The sequence below is a fragment of the Eptatretus burgeri genome, chromosome 7, assembly GCF_056783735.1.
Source record: "Eptatretus burgeri isolate ZD-2024b chromosome 7, Ebu_testis_v1, whole genome shotgun sequence".
Lineage (NCBI taxonomy): Eukaryota > Metazoa > Chordata > Myxini > Myxiniformes > Myxinidae > Eptatretus > Eptatretus burgeri.
This window is the reverse complement of record NC_140967.1, coordinates 60082298-60107261: the sequence shown is the minus strand read 5'-3', so window position 1 is coordinate 60107261 and position 24964 is coordinate 60082298. Positions and strand designations below refer to the sequence as shown.

At 44.6% G+C, this 24964-nt stretch overlaps 1 protein-coding gene across 5 annotated transcripts in view; it reads right to left on the bottom strand.

The window, feature by feature from the left end:
• Positions 1-526: 526 nt before the first annotated feature.
• The window catches only part of LOC147023355 (copine-3-like), a 56387-nt gene continuing 31949 nt past the window's right edge, over positions 527-24964 (bottom strand). For 4 of the 5 annotated variants that reach the window (XM_085888688.1, XM_085888684.1, XM_085888686.1 and 1 more), the window contains exons 8-17: positions 20007-20096; positions 19790-19885; positions 17796-17882; positions 17221-17280; positions 15668-15801; positions 15332-15386; positions 15175-15226; positions 8800-8933; positions 8449-8685; positions 527-1828 (exon numbers count right to left, since the gene is read on the bottom strand). In XM_085888688.1, coding sequence (XP_085744814.1) covers positions 1721-1828; positions 8449-8685; positions 8800-8933; positions 15175-15226; positions 15332-15386; positions 15668-15801; positions 17221-17280; positions 17796-17882; positions 19790-19885; positions 20007-20096 — 1053 coding nt within the window. In that variant the 3' untranslated portion in view covers positions 527-1720. The remainder of the gene's footprint in view (positions 1829-8448; positions 8686-8799; positions 8934-15174; positions 15227-15331; positions 15387-15667; positions 15802-17220; positions 17281-17795; positions 17883-19789; positions 19886-20006; positions 20097-24964) is intronic. The other variant, XM_085888685.1, reaches the window with a different exon arrangement.

Genomic DNA, 24964 nt, shown 5'->3' with positions numbered 1-24964 from the left:
CTATTAACAACTCATGGTTGTTTCTCTATGCTTTGCTTCTTTTAAATGCTGATTGTCAAGCAAGGAAGCAGCACGTACCATTTTAAGTCTTTGGTATGACTCGGCCGAGGTTTAAACCGCCAACCTCCCAGACTCAGAGCGGACATTAACCATTACACCACTGAGGCTGGTTAAAGTACATTTCCTTTTAATATTTTTATTCTGCCAACATTTAACACCAGTTTTTATTTTCACGAACTTCAAATCTGCCCACCTGCATGAATCATCATCAATTTGTATGCAGCCAATGGCTGCTGGTTGCATCATTGCTGGGAGTGCGGAGGTCCCGCTGATGCATTGCCCCGTTTCCAGTTAGCTGGTACTCATTTTGCCGACCTCGGAAGGATGACAGGCTGAATCAACCCACCTGCTATTATTTAACGGGTTTGACAGGGGCTTGAACTCAAGACCCAAAGATTTTAAGCAAGCCACGTGAACAGTCTAGCCAACACTATGTTTATCCGAAAAATGAACCACAAACCAAAAATATGAGCTGTATTTTATTGCAAATACATCTGCAGTGCCATACACAAATAAATGTTGAAAACAAGTTACAACAATGTATCTCAGATTGCAAAAACTAGTTCTTCCATTTTATGTGATGCGGTTATTGGCAAATACCTTTATGTTTTAAGCAGAAACTAACAAATATAGAATTTCTCCAAGAAGACAACAAAGTAAACCAATGCTAAAAGCTGTATGAAAGCTCCAGAAACAATGTGCGAATTACAAAATAGGATTGCAAGACAAGGTTCTATATTTTGCAAGATTTCATGATTGGCAATTTAATGTGTTAAGTAGAAACATAAAAAAAAATGTTTTCTCCAAGAAGAAACATAAGTAAACAATCAAAAAGTGACACCAGCTTATCAAGAAGAACAAACTTATTCTGTCCTTTGCAGAACATGGCTGTGAATAGCACAATTTGCTGGAGTGTGTGCTATGCTATTGATGCAGTTCCCCCTGAAGGTTAGAACATGAATTTAACGTAACCAAGGTGTCAGTGATAACTCACGTACTCTTCAGCAAAGCCACTGTGAGATCATAAACGCCAGCACATGGGAAGCCCAGTTTAACATCCATCCAAGGGATGGCATACACATTGATAAATCACCCTGCCTGCGAAACACGAGAATGACAGTTTATAGCTGGGCCGAGATTTGAACCCAGGCTCGACAGCTCAGAGGCAAGTGTGCACACATCTGGGCTATCCTGCCAGAAACAACTTCCAAGGAGTAAATCAACCATTCCACAATCCAGAGGGCTGTCATCCCTTTCTCAAAAAGCTCCAAGCCAATGTAAAAGGTTAGTTCAATGCAACAAAGCATGGTTTACAAGTTCCTGGTTTGTATTGGCTCAAAAAAACTCACAGTACTGCTTTTTAGGAAACTATTGCATAGAAGTGATGATGAGTAAAAAAAAAAAAAAAAAACTTTGGCAATCACCAGCATGGGACAAAGGGCCATTGCATGAGAGCTTGTACCTAGTGAGAATTCAAGTGCCAACAACCCAACTTTGTCAGATTTCCACTCCCACAATCAATGTTCAATGGGTTTAGCCTTTAGGGTACTCAGAGATCATTAATGGGTCACAATAGTCCTTTCTTGATGAACACAGAAACACTCGTCTTGCCAGGCTGGACAGATGTTTGCAGAATAAGGCCCGCAGTTCCTCTGTGGCACTAAGGCTGTGGGAGGTTTGGAGGTGGCAGGTTATGCATGTGGTAGTACGATGTCAGCTGCAGAGGCACCTCAGCCAATACGCTTCTCGCCAACACCTCCTTGGATGCCTGAAAAATGTGAAACGTGAATATGTGTTTTTGATTAGTCTTTAAACATTTAAATTGGTGCAAGTTCCCTTATAAGGATCTTCAATACATAAGGCCATTCAGCCCATCAAGCTTGCACAATATTTGCCAACCTATGGTTGTTTGTCTATGCTCTATCGTTTAAATGCTGAGCATAAAGCAAGGAAGTAGCACGTATCGTTTTTAGCTCATCTACGATAAAAGTTGAGGTAATCTATTAAAGCCATTACCATGTCCTTCAATCAGTCAGGAAGTCAGTGGATCCATTAACATTTTTTTGCTTATTTTCCCTGACTCCTCCGAAGCAGCTCAACAGATCGTTTTGAAACTTGCCATGATTTATGGTGTGGATGTGCAAAAACTAATTCAGCCTTTTTATTAAATTTCCTTCCAGGTGGTGAGATAATTAGCGAATTAACACAAAAAGTAATCTATGTTCGTATGTCCCTCACACATCGTGAGATTCCCTCATCTCATGAGATGTTTCGTTGTTGTTTAACGTAAACCTCTTACTTTAATTTGATATTATAATTTAACATCTTAAATGAAATTTTAACCCCTGAAAGTCAACGATGCTCTCTTGCTTTAAAGAATGGGAAATAGAGGGGGGGGGGAGATTGTTTGGGGGGGGGAGGAGGGTGGCAGAGAGGGGACAGACCTTTCAGTCCTTTTTTTTGTCCCTTTAAGGCACTTTCAACACTTCACACCATTTCGACCCCTTAACACCCTTTAGAACTCTAGAACCCCCTGTGAGGAGTGCTATATGGTCACATCCGATCCATACTTAATACATATATATTATTATATGGTAAACCCACATTCCTTTGTCTGAGAAACGAATAGAGCTGGGTTCTTTTACCAAAGCCAGACCTGTTTTCCTCTTTGGATTTATGTGAACTTAAAAGGGATTTCTGTTTGTCCTGCAACCATCCCACAGTGATAACACTTTTGGACGTGGGAGATGGACGACTGTTAGGCCATAAAATAAGAGCTCTTGTCCAACTAGGTTAGAGTATAACCAGACAGATTGGAATTAGAGATAGATTGTATACAAGGGAAAGTTTTTGGATGTAAAACTCAGTTTGGTTTTGGGAGCTCTCCATTGTCGGTTGGGCTGCCAACACCAACTCCGCTGGCTGGCATGTGGTCCTTCAATAAAGCTGCATTTTGGTGAATCCCCTTCTGTTGACTCTCTTTATACCTGGCCGGGGAACGGAGTCTTCACACCCCCGACACCCAATGGAATGGACCCTTTGGACTTTTAGACCTCAGAGACCCTTCAGGCGATTAGACCCCTTAAGACTATCAAGTCCCCTTTAGATCCCTTCAACACTTTCTACCAGTGAGACTGCCAAGAACCCTTGAACCCTTTAAACTCCTTAGACCTTTTGAAGACCCTTTAGTCATTTACATCCCTTTTGACCCTTTTTAGACATGATAGACCCAATTGACCCATACCCTTTGAATCCTTGAGACCCCACAGACATTTAGACCCCTTATGACCCTTTAAACCTCTATAGGCCCTAACACATGAATACCCTTTTGACGCTAAGACCCCAAAAACCCTTTAAAACCTTGACATTTTAATATCCTTTAGACCCTAACTACTTTTGGAACATACAACGATGACACCCCAGACCCCAGAGACCTTAAGACCGCTTATGAACCTTTAAACCCCTTACACCTGTACAGTAAGCCCTTAAATATTGTGCGAGTTGCATACCTGGAAAATGCCACGATAATCAAAACAAACCGTGACAGTTAAAACCAATTCCGATGGTAATAAGGGGGTTAGTTTCCTTGGCTTTGAGAAAATAGAGAGAAAGGTGGGCAGCAGTTAAAAATAAGCACATCACAATTGAAATAAACATGTAAAATAAATATTTATTGGCTTTATGATGAAGTCTCCTGATGTGTTGATCCAGATTAAATGTGGCCCTTCCCTGATGTAAACTGGGAGGTTTGCCAATGTTTTCGCAGCAGTAGTTAGGGCAGGAATTGGGTCATGGTGCCAGGAATAGCTCGCATACTCTTTGCAAAGTACAATGTGGGGGTCTTAAGTGTCCAACAACCAATGCTGATAGATGGAATTTTCAGTTTTCACATCCATCCAAGAGACGTCACACACATTGATTAATCACCCTGCCTATGAAACACCGGGATGACAGTTTATAGCTGCGTCAGGATTCCAACCCAGGCTAGACGGCTTGGAGGAAAATGTGCGTACCTCCAGCCCTCCGTGCTCGTCCCAAAACTCCCACCATTTATCCCCATTACCATAATCTTTTAAATCGTTTCATTTTGTAATCTGTCAGATGTGTTTCTTTTATAAATCGTTCTGCAGCTCTGAAACCAGAGAATAAAGAAAACAAACACACACTCGCCTCGACCAAGCTTATCCAAAACCTCCACTTTGAGTCAGACATTACTTTCCTCGACTTTTTTTTTTACATTTTGTTCGCCAAAAACAATTTTCCTCTTGGGAGACATGGATAAAAATCATTCAGTTCAATAATAACTAAAAAACAAACAAATTGATTACGAGTACACCCAATGCAATGTTGATGCGGCGATAAGTACAATACAGTACAGCAAACCCTCAAATATCACAGGTTTCGACCAATCGTGGGCAACCTGTGTTCCGATTTAGTTATGGTGGCATTTAATTTCAGCCATGGGCAGTTTTTGAGCCGATATGAATGGTTGTTTGTGTCTACATGTACAATTACCTCCTTTTACGAGCCTTTTGTCGTTTCTTGCGCACCGCCCGATTATTGTTGTTACACAAAGCCCTCCTCAAACTACCATCCACAATCCCCTCTGGGACTTACCTCTGCCACCTGTCACCATTTATACTTACCAATAGCCAATTCCTTGCTATGAGAACATAAGCCATGGAAATAAACACATGCAATGTTTGCTAATGTGTATGTCAAAGTCAATGTAAGAATACCGTGCAGTTGTGGAAAAAGGATTGCGAGGAGTTGCATTCAACACATAAGAAATCCTCAGTTACATATTTCATTCGTAAGTGTGCTCAGTAAGGTCCCATCCCTTTGCAACAGGGGATGGGAAAGATGCGTTGTGTGGGTATAACAGACTCTTTCCCTCTGTGTGATTTCCCCCTTTCCACTCGTCCATCCCATTTCCTCACCTGTTCGCTCCCGAACCCCCTTTCCCCATGCTTCCCCAAAACCCTTCACCCGTTACCTCTTGAACCCCGTATTGGTTTGAGAACCCTTCATCATTTAAATCCACTTCAATCCTCAAATCCATTCAACCTTCTCCCCCCCCCCCCGCTTTTCCCCAACCTTCCTTACCCCCTGCACCTTTTCCACAGGACGATGTAGGCACACAATGCAACATGTCTCGCAGCACATGCATTTGAACCATATTAAAAGTTGATCTCAGTGCTCGGTGGGAAGTACTGCTGCTACACAGCACCACTGGGAGATCCTTCTAGAAGCTATCTGCTATTTTGTCACCACAATCGACCCTTTGGAAAGCCTTGGTGAGCGTGAGCCAAAGAGGACACCTCGCGCTGGGTTAGAGAGTGTGTGGTAATCCTTGCTCCCAAGAGCTGCACCTCGCATGGGATTAGAGTGCTCCCACAAACTTTTCTCCTTCGAGAACACGCCTGGCCCGGGAGAGATGAAAACCCGAGTGACCGGAACTGTTCGCTGCTGTTGTGCACACTGAGGACCTGTTCGTGAAGTAAGTTGCCTGCTTGTTTGACTGCCTGCCGAGACAAGCTAAGCTGCCCTGGGCCGGGACAAGCTAAGCTGCCCTGGGCCGAGACAAGCTAAGCTGCCCTGGGCCGGGACAAGCTAAGCTGCCCTGGGCCGAGACAAGCTAAGCTGCCCTGGGCCGAGACAAGCGAAGCTGCCCTGGGCCGAGACAAGCGAAGCTGCCCTGGGCCGAGACAAGCGAAGCTGCCCTGGGCCGAGACAAGCGAAGCTGCCCTGGGCCGAGACAAGCGAAGCTGCCCTGGGCCGAGACAAGCGAAGCTGCCCTGGGCCGAGACAAGCGAAGCTGCCCTGGGCCGAGACAAGCGAAGCTGCCCTGGGCCGAGACAAGCGAAGCTGCCCTGGGCCGAGACAAGCGAAGCTGCCCTGGGCCGAGACAAGCGAAGCTGCCCTGGGCCGAGACAAGCGAAGCTGCCCTGGGCCGAGACAAGCGAAGCTGCCCTGGGCCGAGACAAGCGAAGCTGCCCTGGGCCGAGACAAGCGAAGCTGCCCTGGGCCGAGACAAGCGAAGCTGCCCTGGGCCGAGACAAGCGAAGCTGCCCTGGGCCGAGACAAGCGAAGCTGCCCTGGGCCGAGACAAGCGAAGCTGCCCTGGGCCGAGACAAGCGAAGCTGCCCTGGGCCGAGACAAGCGAAGCTGCCCTGGGCCGAGACAAGCGAAGCTGCCCTGGGCCGAGCCAAGCTAAGCTGCCCTGGGCCGAGCCAAGCTAAGCTGCCCTGGGCCGAGACAAGCTAAGCTGCCCTGGGCCAAGACAAGCTGGGCTGAGACAAGCACGGGGGCAAGGTCCTTGGTGCACAGCAGTTCCATACTGACTTACACGATCTTTTATTTCTGTCACTAAGAACCCCTAATTAGTCCACTTGAGGCGCACAAAGAGCCTCAATGATTCAAAAAGAGCGATCAACAATTAACCTCCATCATGGGTGGGCGAGGCACCATCTGCACCTCACACCTTTTCCTCTAAGTTTATGCCGCATTTCCTTCCTTATCTTCCCTCCAATTTGGGATAAACGCAAGCCCACCTGCTTGTTTCAGGTGAGCGAGAGGCCGCACCTCAGCCTCAAACTGCTTTTATATTGTCGGACCCCGTTATTCACGGATTTGCTATTCGCAAACCCCACGTATTCGCAGGTCATAAAGTGTGACCTGCTTCGACATTCGTGGTTTATTTATTTATTTAAAACTTCAGTACTGGTCTCCTATATCCACCTGGGAAAATGGAAATGAGCCAACATCACAGCATTACATAAAAAGGTGCAAAAAGGGATCCCCTTAACTACAGTCCAATTAGCTTACTGTACTTCCAATCATCAGCAAGGTCGTGGAATCAATCATCACAGTTGACATAAAATCATTCCTTTTCTCCAACAACCTCATCTCAGTTAATCAATTTGGATTCAGACCTGGTCACTCTACCTACCTTGAACATACTGCTTCTACTCTCCCAACAATGGAGGCCCTCAATGTCAGACATGAGATCAGGGCCATCTCTCTGGACATATCTTGAGCTTTTGATACAGTCTGGCTTCCAGCCTTGCTTTCCAAACTGCTGATGGAATCCAAGACCAACTTCACTCTTGGATTTCTGATTTCCTCCCCTGTTGTGGACGTGTGGCTCTTTACAGAACCCTTTCTTCTCCTCTCTCTGTCAAGGCTGGAGCACCCCAAGGCAGTGTTCTCGGCCCCATATTATTCCTAAGCTTCATTAATGATCTATCTGACTCTGGAAAATCCTCTATCTTTGAAGATGACTCCACTCTGCCATGACATCTCTCATCCTTCTGACAGACCAGCAGCAGCCTCTTCCTTCTCCTCAGACCTTGACAAAAATCACAAACTGATCAAACACAATTTTTCTGATGTATCCATATTGCCCACCCTTTGCGTTTCCCTTACCCCTCATAGTTACCTGCATCCCTCGTTTGTCCGTCTCCGTCTGCTTTCTCCCTCCGCCCTGTTGTTGGTATTTTTCCTTTCTCCTGCTGTTCCCTTTGTTATTTTGTGTCCTGATTTGTTCTGTGTAATCGCTCTTCCATGAGTCATCTAGACCATGTTAAAAAATTTTTTTTTAGCAATGCCCCAACATTTACGGACCCCAACATTCGTGGCAATTTTTAGGAACGTCTCCTCCACGAATAGCGTAATCTGACAGTATGCTTCCTCTTCCTCTATACTTTTCCTGGATGACTGTGGCACGTCCGTCTCGTGTCGTCATGCAAGTAAGACTGTAAGGGGATCTTTTACATGCTAAGGGTTCATTGCTCCTCTTGTCCATCTTTTCATGCCTGTAAATATGTGCTTTGTACTTGGGTAAACTGCTTCACACCTGCCCGATTGTCTTTTCCTTTATTGTTTCGGCATAGTATGTACGTAAGAAATAGACACAAAGTTATGTACCACGAAGGTCGTACCTGAGTAAGTTGATGAGGTGGGATGTTGAGAGCATGGTTTCTCAGTTGAAATAGCTAAACCAATGGTAAGGTAATGCGATAGATGGGTGCGAGGACCCTGCTGCTTGGTTTAGCTGCTTCAACCAGCATCCTCGGTTGGTGAGCAACCCGGCAGGTCGCGAAGTTATCCTGTGGCTCGTTGGTTTCAGGGTCAGAGGTCGAGTGGCGAGTCTGACCAACCCCCTCGTGAACCCCACATGCACCCAAAACTGGTAAGAACTAAACAAAACCTTAACATCTTTGTAAGAATGGAAAACCGGAAAAAATATGTCTGGTTGCAAACCATTAAATTCCTGTAACGACCAAAATGACAAATCAGTGTTATAAATTTTGGAAGGTGAAGCCCCAATGTATGATGCTCATTTTCATATGAATTAAGCTTCAAATGAAGTTGACGAACACTTACGTTTATGAAGTTGCGGAAGGGAACAAACTGAACGATGTCACGGGAAGCTGCGACTCCTGAGGGCGCCTTGAGCAAACCACCATCTCCATCCAAGATCTCCATGCCATCAAAGTCTGCCCCACCAACACCCACTATGATGATGGACATTGGAAGCCGAGAGGCATTCACGATGGCAAGACGAGTTTCATCCATGTCTGTGATCACGCCATCAGTCAAAATGAGCAGAACAAAGTACTGCTGGGGAGAGAACAGAAGCACTGTGGTCATGCAGTTTAACTCGTCAGATGAAAATAATTCACAGAAATGATCAATAATGAGATAGCTTTGAGTCGAGAGAAGTGTAACCATTACAGTCGCGCCGGGTAGTTTAGCAGCAGCAGCAGCAAACTGAGCCACATGGTTGATGATTGGAGAAAAGTAGGTCGGCCCGTATAAGCGCAGCTGTTGCAGGCAGGAATGATATGCATTCACAATTTCCTGCACACCTTCATGTCGAAAGTCACTTAGTAACCGTTCCACTCAAAGGGTGCTCTCACATATCCAATTCATCAGCACAAGTATAATGGAATTGCAAAATTGACAAACACCATCTGTAACACGACAAAATAATTAAATAATATATCGCAATACAGTGCAATTTCAGTGCAATTCCATTTATATTTATTTCATCAAGCTGACAAAGTTGTAAGCTAAACCGACAGCTAGCAGTATGTTCTCCACATACGATTGTAATCCAATGTATTATGCGGTGTATTCGAGCAATTTTTCAAAAGTAGATGAACTCAATGAGCCTGGCATACAACAGCAGTCTACATGGCCTCCTCGGGACTCCCACCTGAGCCTGTGTTTCAAATCTCATGTACCATAAAACCTCAGCATTCATGGGAGATATGTTCTTGAAAACTGCCGCAAATTCGCGAATGGCGGTGCATTGTTTCAATGGGGAAAAGGGGGATAGGTTCATGGGGAATAGTGATGCATAAGGAAAATTTTAAAAGTTTAACAATAATGCACATCATCATAGTTTCATTAAAAATGCTTACAAATAAATGTAAGAACACGGTAAGGAATTCCAAAAGGTTAGCCAATGCCTTTGCCACAAGTCATGTTATTTTATTGAAAATGACTCGTTTGCTTCGCTTCGATCTTGCGTGGTGCCCAAAGCGAGTCTTGATCCCGGAAATAGTTGCCATTTTAACTGCTTGGAGTTAAAGCTTGAATGAAGATATGGAATTATGTGCAGTCAAACATATAACCCTAACCCTAACGTTCCTGAAAAATGCCAAGCATGTCGAAGCATCATTTCAATTGATAAAAGGGGGAAGGTTCACGGCGGTTCGCGATTCATAAGGAAAAATGAAAAATCCCACTAAAAACCGCAAATACACGCCTTCAAGAAACCATGAATGTGCAAAGCACAGGGCCACAAATGTTGGGCCTTTGTTTCAATGGGAAAAAGGGGGATCCGTTCCCTGCAGTTCATGATTTTTAAGGAAAATTAAAAAAAATACACTTGATTGCAGTTTCATTAAAAATGTTTACAAATAAAACAACAACAGGAGGTACTCTTTCCAATTTTTATTGAATTTCATGATGCAGTACGATGCAACTTTTGACGATGATCAATGATGATAATTTCTTTATTTATTCGTATGCAGTCTATGGCTGCTTGGCTGCATCATTTTTCTGGGGGCATGGCTGTGCTGCTGATGTAATGACCCGTTACCAGTAAGCTGGTACTCATTTTGCCGACCTCAGAAGGATGAAAGGCTGAGCCAACCTGCCTGGCATTAATTCAAGGAAAACAGGGGCTTGAACTAAAGACCCAAGGATCCTAAGGTAACTACCCTAACTGTTAAGTCAAAACCAGGCTAATGATAAAAATAATTATTTAAAATTCAGTACTGGGTCAGCACCTTGCAACCTATCAGCGACTGACCTCATTTCCTGCAGCGGCTCAGCAAGGAACTTGACTGTCAGGTTGGGCCTCGCCACATCTTACGCTTCACTGCCACTTCCATCCTCCTCCTCGGAGGCCATAATTAAGGCTTCCAACTCCTCCTCAGTCAGCTCCTTACCATGGGAGGTGATGAGCTGCTCCAATTCCTCAGGCTCCATATGGTCGAAGCCTTCCTCCTCCTACCTCCCGTGCCAACCCGGCATTTTTCCAACACTCCTCGTTGTCGGGAAAAACCTCTGAAGTTGTTGACTGCCTGTGGCCATAGATTCTGCCAGCAAATTTTGATGGTAGAGGCTTTCACCTCGTCCGGTGAGTCTTTGATGGTGCTGATGCAGTGCACTTTGTTGAAATCCTTCCAACATTACACAACAGTAAGTGCGGAATCGAATTTCATAGCATCCATAATGCGAGGGAAGGTGCGGTAGGTGCAACATGTTTTAAATGTTGAAATCACACCTTAGTCGAGTGTTTGGATCAGGGTGGTGGCAGGAAGATGACTTCGACCCAGGAGCGGTCTACCAGCAGGAGAACCTTGAAGGAGAGGTTGTTGTCTGAAGGAGAGGTTACCTCTCCACTTGAGGGACGAAACAATTGTGGAAGGAATCAATAAAGATCGTATCTGTTACCAACACCTTTCTGTTGGCCCTCCAAAATAAGGGCAGAGTTTTTTTTGGGTTTTGCCATTGAAAGCATGTGAGTTTCGGGAACAATACATCATGGGTTTGATCATGCAGTACCCTTTGGCGTTGGCACAGAGAAGAAGAGATACCTGGTCCTTCGCAGCCTTGAAGCTCAATACTCTCCTCTCTCGCTTCAAGATGAAAATGCTTGTGACCATTTTGTTTTCCAGAACAGGCCGGTGTCATCTACGTTGAAGACCTGCTCCAGTACATACCCCTTCTCCTCAATGAGATTTGTGAGTTGAGTAGGAAAAGTTTCAGCTGCCTCGTGGTCCGCTGAGGCACGCTCGCCTGCGAGCTTTATGTTATGGAGACGGTACCACCTCGAAGTGGCAAAACCATCCCTTGCTGGCTTGAAAGGAACTCGTACCCGCATCACTCATGTTTGTAGCACCATCCATGCCAGCCAGATCATAAATGCACTTTGCTTTTTCCTGAATCAGTGATCTGCTAACAAGCATGTTTCTCTGGGCAATGTCCTTTACCCACATATTCAATGCCTTCTCCATTGATTTGATGTGCACATCCCTGAACTGGGTAACCACTTTTGTGCTGGATACTGCGCTCACTGCAACACTTCCGCGAATCATCTTCTCCTTCTTTATGTAGCACACAGCAGATTCGTTCACGCCACAGTACCTGCGTGACGCTGCACCCCTTTGTCGTCGGTCAAGCTGCTCCACTTTCTGGCTCAAGCTAATCACTTTTTTCTGCCTCTTGGTAGCAGACTCATCTCCTGCACCACTCGCATGCTGAGGATCCATGATCGAAAGATGAGTAAAAATTCCCGAATGTGAGGAATCACAGAAAGTCAAGGAAGTGGAATGAACAGTGAGCACAAAAAGAATGAAACCCAGGACGTGCTGGGGGTAGCTGGAGGACAGGTGGATCGTGCGACCATCGTTTGTGGGGGATGGTTTCTGCGTGGCTTGTGGAAGATGATTATTACCTCTGCCACCGAAGGTGAAAGGATGTTATGTTTTCACCTCTGTCTTTCTTGTGTTTGTGTGCACGATATCTCAAAAAGTTGTGGATGGATTTGGATGAAATTTGGTGGGCAGGTTGGGTGTGTGACAAGGAGAAACTGATTAGATTTTGGTGAAGATTCAGATCTCGATAATAGAATTTTAAAAATGAATTCTTCACCATTGAGAGATAGGGCCAAAAACAATATATAGCACAACATCTCAAAAAGTTGGATGGATTAGGATGAAACTTGGTGGACATGTTGGTTGTGTGACATGGACAAATTAATTCAATATTGGTTGAGATCCAAATCCGATAATTTTTTAAGTGATTCTTCACCACTGAAAGATCGGGCTAAACCGATAGCATGATATATGTGTGTGTGTGTGTGTGTGTGTGTGTGTGTGTGTGTGTGTGTGTGTGTGTGTGTGTGTATGTATATATGTATATATGTATATATATATATATATGTATATATATATATATATATATATATATGTGTATGTATATATATATATATATATATGTGTATGTATATATATATATATATATATATGTGTATGTATATATATATATATATATATATATATATATATATATATATATATATATATATATATACATACACATATCTCAAGCTATCTTAAAAAGTTGTGGACGAATTCGGACGAATCTTGGTAGACAGGTTGGGTATGTGACAAGGACAAAGATTCGATTTTGGTGAAAATCCGAATTCATATCCAGATCCGAGAATTTTTTAATTTTTAATGTGATTCTTCACCATTGAGAGATGGGGCTAAAAACGATATATAGCACAATATCTCAAAAATGTATTGGGCCCGATATGTTCTATTGGATCAGGCATAGCGTGGCGGAGGTATACGCTCTCCCGAGTGCCCTTCTCATTATAGAACTGTGTTTATTTGCACGGCTGGTGGGAGATGGTCGATTGGAGCTGCTTTGTGTTTCTGCGTGGGTCATGGAAGATGGTTGTGGAACTGTCATACGCGTGGCTGGCAGGGGATGGTTTTTGCACCATGAAAAACTGCGAAGACACAACTGCTTTGTTTCCTCGGCAAAAATGCTACAGTTAGAATTACAGTATATGGGAGTTGCACTCTCTTATACTATTGTTGGTAATAGGTCCTACTACAGTAGGCTGCCGAGAATTACTACAGGAAAGGAATGCTATTGTTGCCTTGGGTTTATTCGTGCGGCTGGCGTGGATGGTTGGTTCGAGCTCCTTTGTGTTTATGCATGGCTTGTGGAAGATAGTTTTAGAATTGCGTTTATTCATGGCTGGTGGATTTTTGTTTTCTTTTTGTTAGTGCCTGCAAAAAAAAATAATTTTTTTTTAAATAAAATAAAAACTGCAAATACCCGAACCCGAAGCACAGGGCTGCGAATGTAGAAACAGGTCGCATTTTGTTTGCCGCGAATACGCGGGGTCTGCAAATAGTGGAGCCGCGAATGTCGGGGTGAGTGTATTATGTTACGAAGATTGACGTTGAGTTTAAATTGCATAATTTTAAATGTCCTGGCATCATAGTCCTTGTGTTAGAATTTCATTAGCCCATCCCCCACGCAGCAGAAGATGGGGTTTTGCAATCATGTCTGTGTGTCTGTGTCTGTCCGGGCTATAACATTTTTACCATTTCAGCTTTTGTCATCAAATTTTCAACAAAGCCTTAACATGAGAATATGGAGAAGCCAAATTAATAATTTTGTAAAAATAATTTTCATTATTATTTGACCCTTTTTTGATCTTTTTTTTTAAACATTTTTTTCTCAGCAACCACATGGCCGATTGACAATCTGAGCCAGGCTTCCTTAAAAAATACCAACAATGTTGGGGGTCCATGGGTGGGTGGTGATGGTTTATGCTGCAGGCATGAGGTCGGAGAAGTAGTGAGAGGAGGGAGAGGAAGTAGAAGAGTGAGGGTAGGGTACCCTGCTCAGGAATTAGTTGTGATGCCGTTTTGACTGCATCTGGTTAGATGCAATATGGGGAGCCAGACAGTTTAGTGGAGGGAGGGGGAGTCGAAGAGCGAGGGTAGTGGGAGTAGTGAGGGAGGGTAGGGTTCTCTGCAAGTGAAAACTGACGTTAAGGTTCGAACTGTTGTCTAATTATATTTTTTCATGTTCCCAGGGTACATATAAAGAGTTTATTTCAGGCGAGTGATAACTCTTTTCCAACTATATAATGAAGCAATACTTCATAAAACTTTGTATGTGATAAACTGAATATGTGGACGAACAATAGAATCTAATATTTATTAATAACGTTTGGTTTTAAGGATTTTTTTTATAATTAACGAAGTGAAAGTGTATTTGATCCAAGTCAATCAAGGCAGGTTCTACCCCTTCTCAAGTCAAGGCAGAAGTAATTTACTCCACACTCTCTCCCACCCTAGCTCGCCCTTGTGCATGATCCTCTCCCACCCCTCCTCCCCCATCCCCTCCCGTGAGTGAAGCATCAGATATGAAGAGGGCTGGTCCAAATGTCATACATGTCTATACCTGTGGGTTTCCCACTAGTCTATGTTATAAAAGGAGCTGTGTCTCTCCATCTGTTTGTAGTGTTATAACTTGTGAACTGATTAACAGAGTTCGATGAATCCAACGATAGTGGATTCAGGGAACTCCCAGGAAGTTTGTGACGCAAGAAAAAAAAAAAACCCCAAAAACGAAAGAAAACGTGGGCACACGTGTCAAACAACAACAAAAAACGTGTTCGGTATGTGGGCACATGTGTTAAAACTGCAAACACCAACTTGGGACACTGATTATCCCCGCGCGGAGGACAGGATCTCCTCGGAATCCTTTTTTGTTCTTGCCCCATATATTGGGATTCCTATCAGTCTTATAAGCCAGTAATAATAAAAACTCTTTCCATTGGTAGTTTAAAGATCTTATTTTGGGACATTTAAAAATTTCATTAAGCAAATAAATACCAACTCACAGGACTACCTCACAGTTCAAATCGGATGTAGTGCACTAAATTGTCCATGTGTCTGAAAGTCATTGTTCCTCATCTGAACCTTATTGACACAAAAACGTATAAACAAGTCCATGTAGATTTGGAGTGAGGTTTGGTGAATGATTACAAAGCAATCTTACCATTGCAATAAGGATTGCTAAAATTGAAGTTCAGAGGAAACTCGTGTGAAATCTGAAAGCACAGAAACAGACATCACCATGCTGATAAAATGGGATACAAAACAGATAAACAAGAACCGCACCAAATGCAAGACAAGAGTAGGAACAAATAACAAACCTCAAACTTGGGAGGAATTAAAGCACCAAATCCAAATGCAGGGAACAGCTTGTCTCTGGAGAAAGGAAGAAGATTCAAGTGGAGTTAGCAACAGCAAAGCTGCAGTGCAACAACAAAACAGGCCGGATTATGGTGGCAAAAAACTAATTGTGGAATCACAACTGAGCACTGCAGATTGAAATCAAAATGGAGGTGGACGGGGAATGGAGGTTGGAAAAAATGTGAGAAGGGATGGGGGAGGGTGGGTCAAGAAGAGGTATAGGAAGAAAATTTCACCATGGTTGAAAACGAAAAGAACGATTTAGATTATTTTACACCGTGTTTCCTAAAGCTTACGTGTCATAGTCCTGGATGACAGAGCCCACAGACCAAAGAGCTGACAAGTACTCATTACTTCCACCAGGGTTTAAGTAGTGCAAAGAGTCAGGAGAGCGAGGGTCTCCGTTTGAAATTGTGAAGTCGATGCCCACCTGGTCAAAGAAACAGCAAAACCGAGGAAGCAGAATGAAATATAAGGGAGAGACAGAGACAGAGAGACAGAGACAGAGAGACAGAGACAGAGAGACAGAGAGACAGAGACAGAGAGACAGAGAGAGAGACAGAGACAGAGAGAGAGACAGAGAGAGAGAGACAGAGAGAGAGAGAGACAGACAGAGAGAGAGAGACAGAGAGAGACAGAGAGAGAGAGAGAGAGAGAGAGAGAGACACAGAGAGACAGAGAGAGAGACAGAGAGACAGACACAGAGAGAGAGAGAGAGAGAGAGAGACAGAGAGACAGAGAGAGACAGGGAGACAGGGAGACAGGGAGACAGAGAGACAGAGAGACAGAGAGACAGAGAGACAGACAGAGAGAGACAGAGAGAGACAGAGACAGAGAGAGACAGAGAGAGACAGAGAGAGACAGAGACAGAGAGAGACACAGAGAGAGAGAGACACAGAGAGAGAGAGACACAGAGAGAGAGAGAGAGACAGAGAGAGACAGAGAGAGACAGAGAGACAGAGAGACAGAGAGACAGGGAGACAGGGAGACAGAGAGACAGAGAGACAGAGAGACAGAGAGAGACACAGAGAGACGGAGAGACGGGGAGACGGAGAGACGGGGAGACGGGGAGACGGAGACGGAGACGGGGAGACGGAGAGACGGGGAGACGGGGAGACGGGGAGACGGAGAGACGGGGAGACGGGGAGACGGGGAGACGGAGAGACGGGGAGACGGAGAGACGGGGAGACGGAGAGACGGGGAGACGGAGAGACGGGGAGACGGAGAGACGGGGAGACGGAGAGACGGGGAGACGGAGAGACGGGGAGACGGAGAGACGGGGAGACGGAGAGACGGGGAGACGGAGAGACGGGGAGACGGAGAGACGGGGAGACGGAGAGACGGGGAGACGGGGAGACGGAGAGACGGGGAGACGGAGAGACGGGGAGACGGGGAGACGGGGAGACGGGGAGACGGGGAGACGGGGAGACGGGGAGACGGGGAGACGGGGAGACGGGGAGACGGAGAGACGGAGAGACGGGGAGACGGGGAGACGGGGAGACGGGGAGACGGGGAGACGGGGAGACGGGGAGACGGAGAGACGGAGAGACGGAGAGACGGGGAGACGGGGAGACGGGGAGACGGGGAGACAGAGAGACGGGGAGACAGAGAGACGGGGAGACAGAGAGACGGGGAGACAGAGAGACGGGGAGACAGAGAGACGGGGAGACAGAGAGACGGGGAGACAGAGAGACGGGGAGACAGAGAGACGGGGAGACAGAGAGACGGGGAGACAGAGAGACGGGGAGACAGAGAGACGGGGAGACAGACGGGGAGAAGGGGCACGAGAGGCGCAGAGATTCAAAGAAAGACAGAGAAAGACAAAGACAGAAAAACAGGCCAATCTTACTGTGAAGTTCATCTGTGTTCCACCCATTATGTAATCCAAAAACGAATACTCGACATCAATCTACAAAACACAGGCACACACAATCCCATTCCAGATGAAAATCAATTTAAACTATGTCCAGTTTTGTAGAACTTCTCAGCCCAAGCACTAAAGAGTGCCAAGCTGAGTTCTACAACCAACTTTTGCAGCATTTAAACTTAGAAGGTGAAGAAAGTGTCCCGGATTGTCATGGCAATAAGAATTTAAACAATGCCATCAGGTCTTTAAAGCAAAGCATTTCAGTTTTATTGTACACGAGGGATAGGTTTACCAAACTATACGACTAAATGAAACCCCACAAAGGGTGAATGGCTAAAACCTCACCTTTACTTTACTTCACGTGGCAAGAGGTACACCTTCGTTAACCTGCATTTCATAAAACCTATTATTTCTGCCTCCGCATATACTACAGTTAAAAAGGCTCTCAACCAAAATCCCTTCCCCCACCCCCCCCCAAAAAAAAAAATAATAATAAAAATGAAAATAACACAAACAGGACCTCTTAGTAAAATTCTGTCCATACACGATGTAATCACCTTGAAGCTCTTGACGATGATAACCCCAGAGTTTTTATAGTGTTTCTTCTTCCTTTTCTTCTCTGCATTGACACACTCCAACTCAAGCTATGTGGACAAGTGAGAGTGGATAGAAAGCTGAACATGAATACATAAAACCATTTGGGAAATGTGTGTTCAGTGCTTGGGCCTAAAACAGCCTCATCCTAGGGAAATTTTTATCTCAATTTTCAGAATAGTAGCAAACCACATGGAAATGTTGTTCCATGGCTCACAATACCTCAGACTCGTACAACTTGGACAGCAGGCAAAATGGTTGCTCAGACACAAAATGGTTCACAATGCAAAACTCTGCTGTTCATATAGTATAACAACCAGACCACTGACAAAACCCAACCACATACCTGTCAAGTTTCTAGAAGATTTTTCATGTTGGGAGCACATGGGTAGCACTTTGGTCAAAGAAGGTGGACACAACTACAACTACAACTACAAGCACAACAATATTTTTTTTAACGACTCAAAATTATTCCCACATTCACATGGAGTCTTTGGCCCAAGCTCTTCACAAGCTGGACGACTGAAGGAGATTTAAACAGGAATTTATGATTTTTTCAGGGTGCTGGCATTAACTCGCTTACTTTAAGTGAAAAATACCACGGGGTCTTTCAGTTTGAGCAAATTCATAATATGCATTTTGGTGATGTTGAAATCTGAGGAAGAGTAATTTGAAATTCTCAAAATGTTTCATTTCACTCATTTTAAGTGATGCTTCAAACCAAATCATCCAACAAAGAGCTTTGCAGTGAAGCAGAAGTGATTTTTCGTAGCTCCATACGTAAGCAGCAAGGTCGGTTAACGAAGGTGATGTTGGCCGACTTCCAAGCAGATGGAAGATGACCTTGAGCAAATGATCGAGTGAAAAGAGCAGGATGTTTGTGAAGTACATGTTGTCTTTTAATTAAACTCATCAGCAAAGCAATGGGTAAAAATGCCAAGTTTTATATACACACAATAAAGGATCATCTCAAACTTCTTGGAAATACACATTACCTGATATTATTCACAATTGGGCCTGAGAAGCAGTGCCAGATATAGGGAACCAATCAACTGAATGTCAGAATTAAAAAAATATATATCCCTTAGTTTTGGCCTGAAAAAAGGGATCAGATCAGGAGATATATTGCTTCCTGATCAAGAAGGTGAATTTCCAAAAAAAAAAAAACCCGGGAAACTCCATTACAATGGGAGACTTGCTGGAGTCAAAATAGTTTTGAGAAAGAGCAAAAGGCAAAAAAAAATAACTCAAAGCACAAACTGCAAAAGTTACCTTGATATTCTCAACTGAAAATACAAATAACTAGAAGGGCACGAGGTAGAACGCCTACCTCCACTCTGTAATGCCTGATCCACGAAAACATATCTGGCCCAATACATTTTTGAAATATCATGCTGTGTGTCGTTTTGGAGCCCAATCTCTCAATGGTAAAGAATCACTTTAAAAATTATCAGATCCAGATCCGGATTCGGATTTCCACCAAAATCGAATCAATTCTTCGTTGTCACGCACCAAACGTATCCCCCAAGTTTCGGCCGAATACGTCCACAACTATTTGAGACATCGTGCTCCATCATTTTGGCCCTATCTCCCAATGGTGACGAATCACTTAAAAAAATTCTCATAGTCAGTTCCGGATCCAGATCTGGATTTTCACCAAAATCGAATCAGTTCGTCCTTGTCATATACCCAACCTGTCCACAAAATTTCATCTGGATCAGTCCCAAACTTTGAGATATCCTGCACACAGACAGACAGACAGACAAGCAGACAGAAAGGGGTGACAACATAACCCCCTTCACCTTCAGTGGCGGAGGTGACAAACAAAAAGAAAACGTACCCCTGGGAAAATCTACTAAAGATCGTGGGTTACTGACAGCTATCAAAACTGACAGTCAAGCAAAATATAATCGGTTAAGCAAATGCCTTTTGTATTTCATGTTGATTGAGTCTTTACCGGACTCGTCTCAGCCTGTTGTAGTCGAAGGACGTTGACTCTGCTCTCTCCGATGAAGTCATGTGATCCATCATTATCGTAATCAGTGCACACAATCTGTACACAGGAAGAAATCGGTCACCTGACATGTACACTATCCTTATTACAGACGACCCCCTTGTTAATACATATGCCTGGCTTCACACACAATATTATGAAAAACCAGAACCAACACTACCTTGATCTCTTTCTCCAAGTCTCCCTGACAGAGTGCTTGCATAGGCACTGAGAACGGCTGCCAAGTTGGGTTCAGGTTGTTCTTCACCACCTGGCGAAGTTGAAAATGCTCAACTCTCAAACTACAAGGATGTTTCAAGTTCAGTCCAGCAGCAATGCTAATTAATTACCATTACATAAATTATCAAATTTGTTTACCAACAAACAAAATATTACAGACACAGACACAGACTTTTGTAGCAAACAGACAAACATTTCCGCATTCCCTCCAATTACGATTTAGAGACAAATTGGGTCTTGAGATATGTATATAAAAATTTACAAAAGGCTCTTCTGCCGAAACGGTTACATCGGCTCCGCCTATTAGGTGTGACTTTAACAGAGTCACAGCCCCCTACATCTCAACAGGATTGTACTGCAGCCAATACCAGGAAAATAATTAAATTCTCAATTTTAGAGACCAGTCCACCCTGTAGAGGAAACATCCACAGACCCACGTTTCAGGATTGTTAGCCCTCACCTTAAGAAGAAGGCATATATATATATATATATATATATATATATATATATATATATATATATATATATATTTATATATTTAAACAGCTTGGGACACACACACCTTGACCCCATGGCCAAAATGCACAGTCCAACAAGACTGTCCCATGAGCATACACATACATCTCAGCCCGAAGGCCGAGCACATGGTCAATTAAACACACACATCTGAAAATGAAGGGCCAGAATGCATAGTCATATAATCGGACCACTTCTCAAAATTGGACCACTCCTCCAGGAGTTAGTCCCCACTGCCTGGCGATGACCCTTTACCCATCATGGTGTACCTGTGCTTTGGCTCTCAACATCATACGTGCCTCAAAAAGGAAGTTTTCCTGGCCTGGAGGGCCTGCAATAACAAAGGGCATATGGCTTGCATATGGCAAGGGTGAGTCTTTGGCCCACATGGCCCGCAATAATGAACAAGTTCCACAATGATGATCAGGTGGTTGCGACGATGATCAGGTGGCCACAGACATTAAAAAAAAATGGGAGGGGGGAGGGGGACACCCAACTCTATCCTAAAATTCTCAAAAAATACTATTCTCTTTCAACTCCCCTTATACAGCCGTTCACCCATCGTGAATGCCCTAAATATTATTTTACACCCTGTTTAAGCCATGTGTTGAACTCGCCCTCAAATTTTCCTTCTTTGCCTCCACACAATACCGCGGATAGGCAGTGTGACTTTCCCCGGCAGATTCCCCCTGCTCAACCTTGGTCTCGGCATCTGTGCCAGTGACGTCACCCCTAGCCGAGCTATTAGGTGGAAGCCTCTCCTGCCTTCCACCTTCTGGTGTCCCCAATGACAGGTAGCACTTGAGCCCCTCTCCTGGAGTACTCGACCTATTCCCAAAACTCCCCTGCCACTCGAAGCTGCACGTACTGCAACCTGCATGACCCAACACTCCACTCGTGCCATAACACCGCCTCCCCCCCCCCCCCCACCACGCTCATACGGAAGCGTGCGTAAAACGCACATTGAACCTCCAACAGAGCCTTCATCGTGCCCTTGTGAGCCCCCACCCACAACTGTGGTCACCATGCCCACTATAGCCATGCCTTCCAGAATGAGCCACTCATGGCTTGCATGCCACATGTCACATCGTGCTTCTCAGAACAGCCCGCAGGGTTCTATATAAAATCTGGCAGGAGCATTTAACCACAAAGCTATCTACCTGACAAAGGTCTGCATGCATGCTCACACATGTGGGGACCTTTAATCCCCATTGGTTAGCTCCTTCCAAACCAGAATCATACCCCCCCCCCCCAACACCAAGGGTAAGCCATTCTACATCTATCGCTAAACAGTCCATCCTCAAGTACAGCTTCCCCAATTGCATTCCTCAAACCTCCTCACAGTCCATACCAACAGTGCCTCATGCACCGGATCCACGTTTACTCCCTCGCTCCCCACGGCGTGGATCATGGAGCTTTGGTGCCGTGGCACGTTCGCTCCACACGTGCCAAAGCACATGGTTCGCGAGATGGCCGCGTAACCACGACCACATCGATCTGCACCGCAGGGCCGAGTGAGACTTCAGACTGCGTGCCTGCATAACCTGCTCACTGCACATGTAGCCAAATATGCAGACACACACATACCTTTCCCATGGAGAGTTCCTGCACAGACCCCATTCTGTCTGTCTATCATTAATCTGTGTGCTGTCCATGTACAGTGGGGAGAACAAGTATTTGATACACTGCCGATTTTGCAGGTTTTCCCACTTAAAAAGCACGTAGAGGTCTGTAATTTTTATCATAGGTACACTTCAACTGTGAAAGACAGAATCGAAAACAAAAATCCTGAAAATCACATTGTATGATTTTTAAATAATTAATTTGCATTTTATTGCATGAAATAAGTATTTGATACATCAGAAAAACAGAACTTAATATTTGGTACAGAAACCTTTGTTTGCCATTACAGAGATCAGACGTTTCCTGTTGTTCTTAACCAGGTTTGCACAGACTGCAGCAGGGATTTTGGCCCACTACTACATACAGATCTTCTCCAGATCCTTCAGGTTTCGGGGCTGTCGCTGGGAAACACAGACTTTCAGCTCCCTCCAAAGATTTTCTATTGGGTTTAGGTCTGGAGACTGGCTCGGCCACTCCAGGACCTTCAGATGCTTCTTACGGAGCCACTCCTCAGTTGCCCTGGCTGTGTGTTTCGGGTCGTTGTCATGCTGGAAGACCCAGCCACGCCCCATCTTCAATGCTCTTGTTGAGGGAAGGAGGTTGTTGGCCAAGATCTCGTGATACATGGCCCCATCAATCCTCTCCTCAATACGCTGCAGTCATCCTGTCCCTTTTGCAGAAAAGCATCCCCAAAGAATGATATTTCCACCTCCATGCTTCACGGTTGGGATGGTGTTCTTGGGGTTGTACTCATCCTTCTTCTTCCACCAAACACGGCGAGTGGAGTTTAAACCAAAAAGCTCTATTTTGGTCTCATCAGACCACATGACCTTCTCCCATTCCTCCTCTGGATCATCCAGATGGTCATTGGCAAACTTCAGACGGGCCTGGACATGCGCTGGCTTGAGCAGAGAGACCTTGCGTGCGCTGCAGGATTTTAATCCATGACGGCGTAGTGTGTTACTTCTGGTTTTCTTTGATACTGTGGTCCCAGCTCTCTTCAGGTCATTGACCAGGTCCTGCCGTGTAGTTCTGGGCTGATCCCTCACCTTTCTCATGATCATTGAGGCTCCACGAGGTGAGATCTTGCATGGAGCCCCAGACCGAGGGAGATTGACTGTTATCTTGAACTTCTTCCATTTTCTAATAATTGCGCCAACAGTTGTTGCCTTCTCACCAACCTGCTTGCCTATTGTCCTGTAGCCCATCCCAGCCTTGTGCAAGTCTACAATTTTGTCCCTGATGTCCTTAGACAGCTCTCTGGTCTTGCCCATTGTGGAGAGGTTGGAGTCTGATTGATTGAGTGTGGACAGTTGTCTTTTATGCAGATAACAAGTTCAAACAGGTGCAGTTAATGCAGGTAATGAGTGGAGAATGGGAGGGCTTCTTAAAGACAAAACTAACAGGTCTGTGAGAGCTGGAATTCTTACTGGTTGGAAGGTGATCAAATACTTATTTCATGCAATAAAATGAAAATTAATTATTTATAAATCATACAATGTGATTTTCAGGATTTTTGTTTAAAATTCCGTCTTTCACAGTTGAAGTGTACCTGTGATAAAAATTACAGACCTCTACGTGCTTTGTAAGTGGGAAAACCTGCAAAATTGGCAGTGTATCAAATACTTGTTCTCCCCACTGTATCTGCTTTGGGCAAATGTTGGCTCCACCTATCGGTCGGCCTTCTGCTGCAAGGATGCACTTACGTGTGGGATCACGTGCACCCTGCACACATTTTCCCTCGCACGTGCCTCAATCCCCCATCTTCCCATACACTTTATTTTCCCTTTTAAATTCCTGGCCTATGCTACAAGATCCTTTCCCATTTGTGTCCTGTTATTTGTTACCTCCGCCACCAAAGGTGGAGGTGGTTATGTTTTCACCCCTTTCTGTCTGTTTATTTGTGTACAGGATCTCAAAAAGTTGTGGACGGATCCGGATGAAATTTTGTCGACAGGTAGGGTGTGTGACAAGGCCGAACCGATTCGATTTTGGTGAATATCCGGATCCGGATCTGACTACTAGAGTTAAAAAAAGTGATTCTTCACCATTGAAAGATAGGGCTCAAAAACGATGTATAGCACGATATCTCAAAATTTGTTGGGCAAGATATGTTATCGTGGATCAGGCATTACGAGGCGGAGGTATGCGCTACCGAGTGCCCTTCTAGTTTTTAATAATTTTATCTCACATTCCGGCTCGATACATAATCTATCTTCTAACTCGCGTTCTGGCTCTGTTTTACTTTTCTCTATCTCCTGTGGCTCAGATTCGTTCCTTACAGATTCGTTCCTTAGTGGCACTGTCTCCCGTACTCTTAGTTATACCCCTCGACTTTATCTGACCTGACCAGTCCCCATCTGGTCTGACCAGTCCCCATCTCGCGCTGCGTGTCCGGCACGCATGACATCTCCTGTCCTGCAATCAACCAACATCCACCTGGTTCCATCCATCCTGATCCGATGCAGTGACAGACTGGTGTAAAAAAATTCTTTTCACTTAAGTGCACTCCGCAATTTAGCTTTGAGGCATGATCGCTCGCACCTCGTGTCCAATCCGAACTCCTGACAACAGTGTGACGAACAGCACCTCTGGATAACAAGAGGACGGCGCATCTTGAAAGACCATGATAGTCAGTCACTCCAGTACTTCTCACGGGATCTCGCACTAAATGTCACATTATCATACAAAGGAGACAGGGAAACAAGTGAGTACCATGCCGGCGATCATGTCTCACGCTCTATCAGCCCAATTAATGTG